We start from the raw sequence: 11,650 nt of genomic DNA, 5'->3' as shown, positions 1-11,650 counted from the left end.
AACTTTATTGCTGCTAGTTGTACGACATGAAGATGAGAATACTTCCTGTACTTTAACTACATGAAGTTACGAATACTTCATGTACTTTAACTACATACATCTGAGAATACTTATTGTACTTTTAAATAAAAACATAAAGCTGAGAATACTTATTGTACTTTAACTACATGAAGCTGAGAATACTTATTGTACTTTTAAATAAAAACATAAAGCTGAGAATACTTATTGTACTTTAACTACATGAAGTTACGAATACGTAATGTACTTTAACTTCATACATCTGAAAATACTTATTGTACTTAACTACATGAAGCTGAGAAAACTTATTGTACTTTAAATGCTGAGAATACTTATTGTACTTTAACTCCATGAAGCTACGAATACTCCCTGTACTGTAACTCCTCCCCTGACCTCTGACCTCTTTGGGTTAATGAGCCCTGCTGCTTGTCTGCAGGACACGACGCCTGACGAGCTGCTGAGCGCCGTGATGCGCGCGGTGCTCGCGGACGTTGGCCTTCCTCCCGACCGGCTGGGAGACGTTTGTGTCGGTGGGAAACCGAAATACTATTTTAATATTTGATGTACTTGTGTGTACTCTAGTGTACTTGCGTGTACTCTTGTTTACTTACGTGTACTCTTGTGTACTTGCGTGTACTCTTGTGTACTTGCGTGTACTCTTGTGTACTTGCGTGTACTCTTGTGTACTCTTGTGTACTTGTTATTGCTGGTGTGTTTTTTATATTTTGGTTGTGTATTGCTGTCTGCAGGTAACGTGCTGCAGCCCGGAGCCGGTGCTGTGATGGCCAGGGTGGCTCACTTCCTCAGGTCAGACTCCTCCTCCTCTTCATCATCATCACTGACTCACGCGCTCGTCCTCCTCCGTCCCGCCGCGGCGTGTCTCACAGCTCTGTCTTCGTTTCAGCGGGTTTCCGGACACGGTGCCGTGTTACACCGTCAACCGGCAATGTTCCTCCGGCCTGCAGGCTGTGTTCAACATCGCAGGTACAAGCTCTCACATCACAGATATATGTATATATATATACATATATATCATTTTTTTATTGTATATATATTATTTATTATATATATACAGTATATATTTATAAATATATATATTATTCATGTATTTGAATTTATATATGTGTGTATATATATATTTGAACCGCTTAAACCAAAGTTACTGTAAAGGAATAGTGACAAACTTTATAAAGAAAACAAAGTGTGTCTTTTAAGTGGACTTGTGTGCTTCAACTGTCTCTTTGTTTTTAATAAAACGTTGATAGTTTGCACGAGCGTTGGCGTGCACGTCAGAGTGAGCTGAGCCCGCGTCATCGCCGCCGTGTGGCTCTCCTCGGTGTCCGAATTCAAAGCTCGTTTCTCGGGTGTTCCCTCCAGACTCGACCGGTACCGGTACCGGCAGCGGCGGCAGGTGAGTCCGGGACCCGGAGCTGCCATGACCCGGCCGGCAGTCTGACTGGAAGATAATGGCTGCAGAGCTGTTTCCCACCAAGAAGCTGGTCACCTCCGCCTCAGCGAGCAGCAGCACCTCCTCTTCCTCCTCCTCCTCCTCCTCCTCCTCCATCCAGCAGCACCAGCAGCAGAACCTCACGAACAACAACACGAGGAGCGGCAGCAGCTGGCAGGGCCTGTTCCCCACCATCCGGGAGAGGTGGGTCTGAAGCCGGAAGCGAGGATTACATATGCAGAGCATCACTTTGAGTTCATTTCATGAGGAGTTGTGGATATTCCATCTTTTTATTTACATTTTTTAACTGAAGATACTTTTTTCCTCCTCGATAAAACACAATAATGCAACTTTTACTTCCAATACTTTAAGTACATTCAGGGTTCGTACGGTCATGGAAAACCTGGAAAAGTCATGGAGTTTTAAAATGGTCATTTCCAGGCCTGGAAAAGTCATGGAAAAGAATAAAATCACAAAAGTTTTGGAAAAGTCCTGGAAATTTGTTATAATCACGTGTTCATTTACGCCGCGTTTGAAATAATTAATATATTTTTTAAAGAAAGACGCTCAAAATATAAGCCGGCGATAGCTCTCAATACGCAACATTTTCAACAGTTTTCATGTTTATACTAGGGCTGTGAAACGATAAAACATTTTAATCAGGTTAATCACAGGTTTCTGTGGATTAATCATGATTAATCCCATATATACATTCAGGGTTTTTCCTGGGTCAAAATGGGTCTTCGGTGCTCCCAAAATTTTTTTTGTTGAGTGAGTGATCAGCAGCTGGCCGCTCGCGCACCTCAGAGTTGCGTATTGATCAGACAAGAAGACACGCTTATCAACTCCAGTGTCTCCCCTACTATTATAACAGGGGGGAATCTCCACCCGTCACTCTGTAATTTTCGTCTCTTCCCCCCCCGCAAACAATTCTCGGCGGAGAATAATGTCTATTTACGTTTGACTGGAACCGCTGAACACTGGACAACATCCCGACTTTAGACGGTTACAACCTGATGAACTCGTCACCTTTGATAATCCCGCCCTGTGTGTGAGTCCGAGGTGATCTGGTGTCGTTGCTCTGCTCCGTCAGTACGTCCTGGCCGTCGGCAGCTCCGTGTTCCACGCCATGTTTTATGGCGAGCTGGCGGAGGATCAGGAGGAGATCCGGATCCCCGACGTGGAGCCCCCCTCGTTCCTGGCCATGCTGAAGTACTCTCCCTCTGGGTCAGTCGGTGTCGTCTCCCCCCCCTGTAGGTACATCTACGCGGCGAGAGACACCTGTGGACGCACCCAGCGCGCCACCCTCCGCCGCCACCACCACCTGGCCCGGCCCACCCGGGCCTCCTGGACGGGCCCTGAGGCCAGGAAGCGCCAGGGCGTGCTGCTGTCCTGCTGCTGCAGAGCTGCCTGTTGGAGGAGCCCGACCTGCCGGCGCGCTGCGCTGCTGGGTGATCCCCAGGGCCGGCTGGCGCTGGCGCGAGGGTCGGCGTCTGCGCACGCGGGCGCGCAGCTGCTGGAGAGCATCGCGCGACGCCAACGCCAAACGCAGGCGGTGTTGGGCGGCGCTGGCTGAGCTGGCGAGGCCGTGCCAGCGGCAGGACGACCTGCGCGACCGTGGAGAGGCGCCTGGCGCGCTGGGGGAAGGCCACCTGATCAGCGCGTGCCGCCATGGCTGGAGAGGACTTCGCCGGGCGGGCGGCGCAGTCCGGCGTGCTCACGCTCGCCGAGACCAACGCCATCTTCCTGTGGCACGCCGCCGCCAACAAGCCCGCGCTGCTGTTCGGCACCGAGCCGCGCCGGGGCCTGGCGCCGCAGCGCTGCCGCCGCTTCCAGTCCTGCGCCTACCGCAGCAACCAGTGGCGGTACCGCGGCCGCTGCGACAGCATCCAGTTCGTCTTCGACGGCTCCAGCTGCGGCTCGGCCGAGTACGGCGCCGAGATCGAGCTGAAGCGCCAGGGCGTGTCCGTGGCCCAGCGGGTCATCGAGTACTTCTCGGACGGCTCCAGCAGCACCTTCGCGGTGTCGTTCGACTACCCGGTGCAGATCGAGCCCGACACCTTCTACACCGCCAGCGCGGTGCTGGACGGCAACGAGCTGAGCTACTTCGGCCAGGAGGGCGTGACGGAGGTGCAGTGCGGCAAGGTGACCTTCCAGTTCCAGTGCTCCTCGGACAGCACCAACGGCACCGGGGTGCAGGGGGGCCAGATCCCCGAGCTGGTCTTCTACGCCTGAGCGGGGGGGGCTTTTATTTTGAAGGGCTAAGGCGATTCTCCAGAGGAGGGACTCGCGACTTTGCCCGCTGAGCCTCTGGACGGTTGATGGGAGAGTTGAAGAGTCTTGAAGTCTGCGCCCTTCACGCTGTGTGTTGTTTTGTTTTTTCGGTGTTGTCGAGTCGGGTCGTGATTGGGTGGTTGATGGTGCGCGTGGGGACGACGCCCGCCCAAAGCCGTGTGTCAGATGCCGAGAACTCAAGTGAAAATGTCAAAATTGGAACAAAGCATTTCTGACCGAAGAAGAGCCCAGAGAAGGAAGGGAGGTACGTTTAACTGCACATATATGGTGTGTGATGGTACACATATTATCAAATCCCACAAAGACACACACACACACCAATCTCATTGTGCTTTGTGCTGATTGCTGACCTCGAGTGAGGAGGCGGGGTCTGAATTGTCACTGTTGTCCTTTTGTCACGCTCAATGTTCCTAATGATTAAGACTTTGTTGATATTATTATTATTCTTAATCCCAGAGGTCAGAGCGTGTTCAAACGGTTCGTACGGGAGTTGAAGAAGACGAGTCTCTTCCTCACTTTCCTGCTTGACCCCGACGACGTTTAAAAAACACTTCTCGGTGTTTTCCGATGCGCGGCGCGGGGCAGGTTGTTCTGGCTCCGTCAGTTTTACGTTAAAAACGTTTAAATGTCGCTCATCTGACTTTTTCTCTCACGACGATCCGACTTTGAAAACGTTCCCGAGACGTCAACTTTTTTTAAAACAGACGCAAAACGAAGCACCTGCTTCTGTTTTCACCTGTGCAGGTGTTTACTGTTGTTGTTGTTCCTCCGTGACACTCGGAGCATCACCGTAAAGACCCCGTGGGGCGACGTCTACCTGAGCAGACGACATGAATTCCGGATTATAAAACGAATAAATAACCTTTTTTTTTTATATGTGTAACACGAGAGCTTAATCCCACTCCCGACTTCTTCCGTCTTTTGTCTGAAGGATTTCATTCATAACTCTACACTTTATTATTTTTTAATGTGTATTTAAAGAATGGTCAAGGATTCCTGTGCTTTTATTGTGAAAGACGTGACCTGGTGCTTGTACCACATCCTTGTTATTGTCTCCTCCATGTTGCAGACGTGTAAATAGTTCTGTGATCTCTTCTTCTTCTCTTTCAAAGTGGAGGGGAAGAATTAAATAAACAGTTTTTATATGATTCTATATTGAAGAAGCATATTTTTGGATGTCCGTTTCCTGATCCAGGATTGAGTCTGTGATTATTGAGGATGACGTTTGGAAATTAAAGGTTGAGTTTTATACAGTATTTAAAATACCATTTAATAATAATTGTTTGATATTCATATTATTCAGAAAATTAAATATACCTATAAAAAAGCATACATCATGTACATTTTATTAATAAGCACGATGTATTCATCCAGATTTAAAATTCCATTCACACATTAACAACCATATTTAACAATACATACAAGAAGTCAGACAACCACGTTTCACTTGAACTTTTTATTGGTGTTTGGCAAGTTTGATGATTGTAAAAACTTTGCAGTTGAACATTTTACAAAGTTCAGTCAAACTAAGTTTTCCCGAGGCCGATGTCACACGTCATCCGGCCAATCGCTGCTCGCCACGGGTCACTGTCGGGCGTGGCGTTTCAGGCCAAATAACGTGAACAAAAAGTTAAGAATCAGGTAAAGACATTCAACAATTCAAGTTTCTGCATCGCCTGGAATCCCACAATGCTTTGCGATAACAACAACATTTATTTTGAAGTTTTAACTCAACAATCCTATATTTACAGATGTCTTGGACTCTTGAGTCATCTCACCAGTTTTCTCAAAACAAATAAAAAAGTCCAAAGTGACGAGTCATCAATTAAACCCCATTTTAAATGAAGTTTTAAACTCTGTTGACATCTTTTCTCCTTTGTTACCTTCGCATTGAAAATGCGGAAGGTTATGTTTTGATCGCCGTGTATTCATTTATTTTTTCTTTGTATGCGTGTTATTCGCATAACAAAAAAAGTTTTAAACCGAATCGCATGAAATTTGGTGGGATGATTGGTTATTATCCGGGAACCATTTGATTAGATTTTGGAATCAATCGGGTCAAAGGTCAAGGTCAAGGTCATGGATAGGTCAAAATCTTCTTTTTACCATAGCACGGTCAATTTTTATCCAATTGGCATGCAACTAATGCCAAAAGGTTCATAATTCAATGCCCGATCTTGTGATATGCGAAGGTATGTGCTCTACCGAGTGCCCATTATAGTTTAACCTCCTGAACCCCACCCGGTTTTTGAGGTTTCTGCTCGAAATGACATACCCAAACTAAAAAGGGTGTAGCTCTGCAACCACAAAAGCTATTTGAATAATGTTGGTGTTATAATAAAGGGAACACATGTGAGCTTTTCTTCAGATGTGTAAATATTAGTATATATGTTACTGGTTAAGAGTAAATAAAGATGAAACTTCTATTTTCATAGAAGTTTCAGGTTCGATTAGAAAAAAAAGCACTTTCAGGATGAATATATCCTGGATGGATGCACAGCAAAGGCCTAAAATCACCCAGATAATAATACAACTTGTTAACAGAGTCTCTGCAAAGTTTGACTCAGAAAAAATAAAGCAGAACAATAGTTGGAGACTTTTTAGTAAAGAGAATTTAGGCGAGGTCTCAAAAATTTGCAATTGGGCACATTGAAGCACCATCTGTGCCATTTGACTTTTCTCATGTACCAAACCATTTATTTCACTTTCACTTTTACTTGTGGTGTTCAATACATGCAAATACATCATTATGTGGCTTTAAAACAGTAAATCAAAGATAAAAAAACCATCAAACAAAGTGGTGCTGTGCGCTTGCGTGCTGTGCGTAAAGCCGGTTCTTGGATCTGTCACAGCGCAGCTGTTGCGCGCGCAGATATCTCCGCCGGGGAAAGGCGGATTTTAAAGAACGACATGTCATTGGAATACTTAGAGCCAATAGAGCTGTGGCAGCTGTCCCCAATCTGGCCTCGGCTGCTGGCTGGTTGACAATCAGTCAGCTGCTCTGACTGAGTGGCAATCAGTCAGCAGCCGATGCTGCTTGTATAAAAGGGGCAGCAGAGCTGGAGGGAGGGAGAGGTGAGCAGAGGCGCGTGTTTGGCGGTCTGCTCGGTGTGTGTTTCGAGAATAAAAGCATGTCTTCGAAGAAAAACCTCTCTGTGTCTGGCGGATCCTTGGTGCTGGTGGGGGAAACCCACGGGTGGCGGCGTCAGGCCTGTCACAGAGCGTATTCACGTGACGTCAGAATCTCAATCGCGCCATCTTGGGGTCCCACTTATTAAATGTCAGAAGAAGTTGACCTCCTATCGTGTCCGCTGTTTGATTATGCGAGAGCCCAGCAACCTCATGTCCTTCTGCATTACCAAAGAAAGATTTCAGCGGTTGGAATTGAATATTTGCAACGCTTTTTTAACTGATTTTACTCGCTCAACACTGTGGTTAATTCGCTCGTTACCAGCACATAGCCCGGTCACATTCCTGTAAAACAGTTTTCATTTCCGCTATCGACCATGGGACATTAACAACTATTTCTGCATTATACTTGTTGTGGAAATACCACAAATGTCAGAACATCAAGCGCCCCGTGTCTGGGTTCATACAATGAACCGTAGTCGCACAGCTCCGCCTCCAGGACGAGTGTCTGGATGAAGCCGCTTCCAGCTCCTTCAGGACCAGCAGTGACTGTTTGGTGGCCGTGCTGATGCTGTTCCCATGGAGACAGTGTTTTATTTTACCTTGAAATGAATCAGAGTAAAGGCAGACATCGCCCGACGGAGTTGCCATGTTCATGGCTTCCTCCCAAGTTTCCATCCACAGTTCCTTTTGCGCAAGTGAAACATAGAGTTTCGCTCGGCGAAAAAAGCAAAAAGAGATTATTGACGAGTGTCAATGGAAACGTGCCCACAACCCGATGTAGCAACAGAAACACATGAGAACAGTCCTAACGCTCATACGCCGAGTGAAGCCGAAGTAGATGCATGACAAGTTGAAGTAATAGCCTGTCTTGTTGAGCTGATAAACCCATATTCTGAATCATTAGTCCCACATCCAACAATGAGGCACAGCACCATAATCACAAGGCACACCGCTTTGAACTGAAATCGTGTCTCCTTCAGGATATAACGGTCATTTCTAAGGGAAGAGCGGCATACAAACAAGCAAAACAATGCCGTGGTGGGACCCCAACATGGCCGCCAGAGTTTGTTGTGGTCACGTGAGTGAATACGCTCTATAGAATCGATTGGTACCAAGAAAGATAAGATTGACAGCACTGTGAGCCAATAGGAGACAGAAAGGCGTCACCATATTTGAAATGTGAAATCAGATTCGCTGAAATTGAACTTCCTGACAGCTGACTATGACGCTTCCCCAAAAGTCCGCCTGGTTTTTAAAGGGACATACACACACACTAAAGCCATTCCAGCTGGAATGCAGGGGAGAGAAACGTTTTTTCTTCTTCTCAAGAACAAAAGTATGTTGAATTTGCTGAATGTAAAGCTATGAAGCGATTAATATTTCTGTGTTCTTTGGCTTATATCTCCGTGATACTTTGGTGCAGAAGGATTCTGTAAAGATATTTGGAATCTGTGTGAAGTCCTCTTGCTTTCGAACATCTCTTCTTTTATGATTGCACAAAGCTACATGTCGCTAGCTACGGAAACGTTCTGAGTGGGCCGACACCTGACAAAATGATGATCATGCTATTTGTATTTTTATTTCAGTTGGTGTTTGAGTTGTGTTTAAATGGCTCACTGATACTTGTAGCCCCAGTTGTCGTCTTTAATTTGATGTACAACATTTGCTCATGTTTATTATAATAGTATAGACAGTTTAAAACACAATATCAAAAATGCACCATATGTGGTGCGTTGGGGATTAAGAGGTTAATTTATGTTCAGTATCACAAGGAGACAAACTTTATTCTGGAGACACTATAAACATGTAATATGTATTACTCCTAAATGAATCCTGATGACTCTGAATGAATATGTTGTCTGCAGCTGCCCATCAGATAGAAAAACAAATACAAAAGAATAAAGATATTTTTGTTGTATTTCTATTTAGTTTCTGCTGGAAACCCTGACAGATCATTCCAGACAGACAGCCGACAACCTCAGAGAAAAGTTGATGGAGAAAACCTCGAGGGAACGAGGCTGCATGTGTACGAGTATCTGTGCATCCCTACAGTTAGAAGATGAGGTGGAGGAGATGAGGTGGAGAAGATGAGGAGGAGAAGATGAGGTGGAGAAGATGAGGTGGAGGAGATGAGGTGGAGAAGATGAGGTGGAGAAGATGAAGTGTAGACCACACAGGGTTGAGTTTAAATATTTTCCCTTGAAGGACGTGAGAGAAGTGATTAGTTTACTCCAACAGGAGAGATGATCAGAGGAGCAGAGTTTTTACCACCATAATAATTACCAAGACAGAAGAAGGGGAGGAGTTTCTCCTTGAAGGAGCAGCCAGTAAAGGAGTAGATGAGAGCTGCAGCTTCTACGTCATAGAAGGAGACCAGACCCTCCTCATAGTCCACAAACACCCCCACCTTCTGAGGGACAGACTTCAGGGAGAGAAGAACTGGAGGACCATCAAGAGCTCTGTACTTGTTTCCATTTATCAACCGTATAGTCCAGTAACCGTTCTGAGGACTCAGTGAGAAGAGTCCCTTCCTGTTGACCGACTCTCTGGCCACTCCTAAAATCCATTTTGTCTTTTGTTTAACTTGAACCTCATAATAAAGTTTTTCTGAAGAGAACTTCTGTGTTCCTAAAACACAGAGAAAAGAAGAGAACCACTGTGGATTGTCGGGGAGACGTGGCTGCTCTACCTGAGCAAGTTTCACTTGTTTCCCGTCATCAGACAGGATGAGGTCATGATGAGCTGTTTCAGGATCAAGAGTCACGTCCACTGCAAACTTCTGGACCCTCTTCATCTCAACTTCAACCAGCATCTTCATCATGTTACTGAGGGTCTCCTCCAGTTGAGACACAGCTCTCCTCACAGTCCCCTCATGTGATGCTGGAGGAACACTGACATGAGACCAGTCCTTGGTGGGTGGTGGATGGTGGATGTTGAGGGACTGGACACTCTGGAGGAGGTGGAGGTGGTCTTCAGAGAGAGCTTCTCACCTCAGTGCTCCTCTTCATCAGATCAGAGATCTCCTGTTCCATCTCTCTGATGGCGTCTTCAGCCTGTTTCTTGGTGCTTCTCTGCTTCTCTTCTATCGTAGTGATGAGCTCCTTCAGTTTCCTCTCCACAGACTCCTTCAGACCAGTGAAGACCTGAACACCTTCTGCTTTCTCTCGGTCTGCATCTTCCTCACTGAGCTTCACGTTGTGTTGGACCTCCTGAATCTTCAGGCGTCTCTTCTGGATCATCTCCTGAGTTTCAGCCTCTGTCTTCTGCAGCTCCACCTTTTTTCCTTCATATTCTTGTTTCAGAGGAACAACATTGTGCATCTTGTGGTCCAACACAGTGCAGAGCATGCAGACACACGTCTGGTCGGTCCTACAGAACAGCTCCAGAGGTTTATCGTGCTTCAGACACATCCTGTCTTCCAGGTTCTCCACAGGGTCCATCAGCTGATGTCTCTTCAGGCGTGAAGCTGTCAGGTGAGGCTCCAGGTGAGTCTCACAGTAGGAGACCAGACACACCAGGCAGGACTTCAGGGCCTTCAGTTTGGTTCCAGTGCAGACGTCACAGGGAACTTCTCCTGGTCTGGACTCTTGTTGCTCTGAGCTGCTGCTGCTGGCTTTCTGCTGAGTCGACTGTCTGAACTGAGAAACCACCTCAGACATGAAGGTGTTGACCCTCAGATCTGGTCTGGTGGTGAAAACCTCTTGGCACATGGGACACTGGCACCTGTCACTCACATTCCAGTGTTCAGTGATGCACTTTTTGCAGAAGTTGTGTCCACATGGTGTTGTGACTGGATCAGTGAACACATCCAGACAGACGGAGCACAGGAACTGATCTTCAGACAGCAGAAGGTTTGCAGAAGCCATATCTACACACATTGAGGAAGAAAAGAAGAACATGTTATTCAAAGTAGAATTCAATTATTTGTTGAAAAAGGAAACTAATGTGATTAATTTTACATCTTTCCACCCTTCTACCAAACCACTTTGTCGACTTCTTTACAAAAAGAAAAGAAGACACACGCTCCTCTGGGGATGTTTGTTAATACAAAGTCAATGTGGTCACACACGCACGCGCGTCTGGATGTCCGCCGGGCGCGTGAATGACAGGACGCGAAAAATGCGCCTCATTCGGGCTGATTTTTTAAACTCGGGCGGTAAAAGTAGGTGAGACTGTTCAAATGCTCCGCGTGACGTCACTGACGTCATCCCGTTGAATCAGAACCTCCGGAGGATATCGATCGTCTGGAAGCGGCGGTCATCCAGACGCAGCTCCTGGAGAAGCTGCGTGCGGCTACAGATAATATAATATGTAATATTATTATTATTAACCCAGACTCAAGGGCTTGATGGTCCGACGTGTGTGGGACTTCCTCAACAGAACAAAGAGTGCGTATTTCTTCCGTGGTGGACGGTGGTAACGAACTGTTATGCCACGATAAGCCACGCCCCCTCTCCGGCGCTTCTAGCGTGAGTGAAGAAAACGTGACAAATAGTCCGGCGAGTGAACTCACGCGAGTACATTTAGTAAAGCAACGCAAGGGTTCGCCTCTCTTCTGGCGTGAACGCTGCATGAAGGTGAGTGAACAGACCGCACTCGGCTGCAAAAAAAAAAAGACCTTCAAAATAAAAGCACAAGATTTTTGTTCTCCCTTTTTAAAGAAAAGGCATCATATTTATTTCATGCCGTCGCGGGCCACATTTGGCCCGCGGGCCATGAGTTTGACACGTATGTTCTAGACCTTTCTGCTGCATTTGA

At 46.5% G+C, this 11,650-nt stretch overlaps 1 protein-coding gene and 1 pseudogene across 1 annotated transcript; one reads left to right on the top strand and one right to left on the bottom strand.

Annotated features, from left to right (window-relative positions):
* Positions 1 to 3,136: 3,136 nt before the first annotated feature.
* LOC130191001 (BTB/POZ domain-containing protein 3-like) lies at positions 3,137 to 3,717 on the top strand. The gene has a single exon (XM_056410675.1). The coding sequence runs from the start codon at positions 3,137 to 3,139 to the stop codon at positions 3,698 to 3,700; it is 564 nt and encodes a 187-aa protein (XP_056266650.1). The 3' UTR covers positions 3,701 to 3,717.
* Positions 3,718 to 5,418: 1,701 nt separating this feature from the next.
* Positions 5,419 to 11,236, bottom strand: LOC130191039 (E3 ubiquitin-protein ligase TRIM39-like; annotated as a pseudogene).
* Between the last annotated feature and the right edge of the window lie 414 nt (positions 11,237 to 11,650).

This window comes from Pseudoliparis swirei, unplaced genomic scaffold (genome assembly GCF_029220125.1).
Source record: "Pseudoliparis swirei isolate HS2019 ecotype Mariana Trench unplaced genomic scaffold, NWPU_hadal_v1 hadal_26, whole genome shotgun sequence".
NCBI classification, from domain to species: Eukaryota; Metazoa; Chordata; class Actinopteri; order Perciformes; family Liparidae; genus Pseudoliparis; species Pseudoliparis swirei.
Note: the sequence above shows the minus strand (reverse complement) of the source record. Positions and strands in the feature narration are given on the sequence as shown.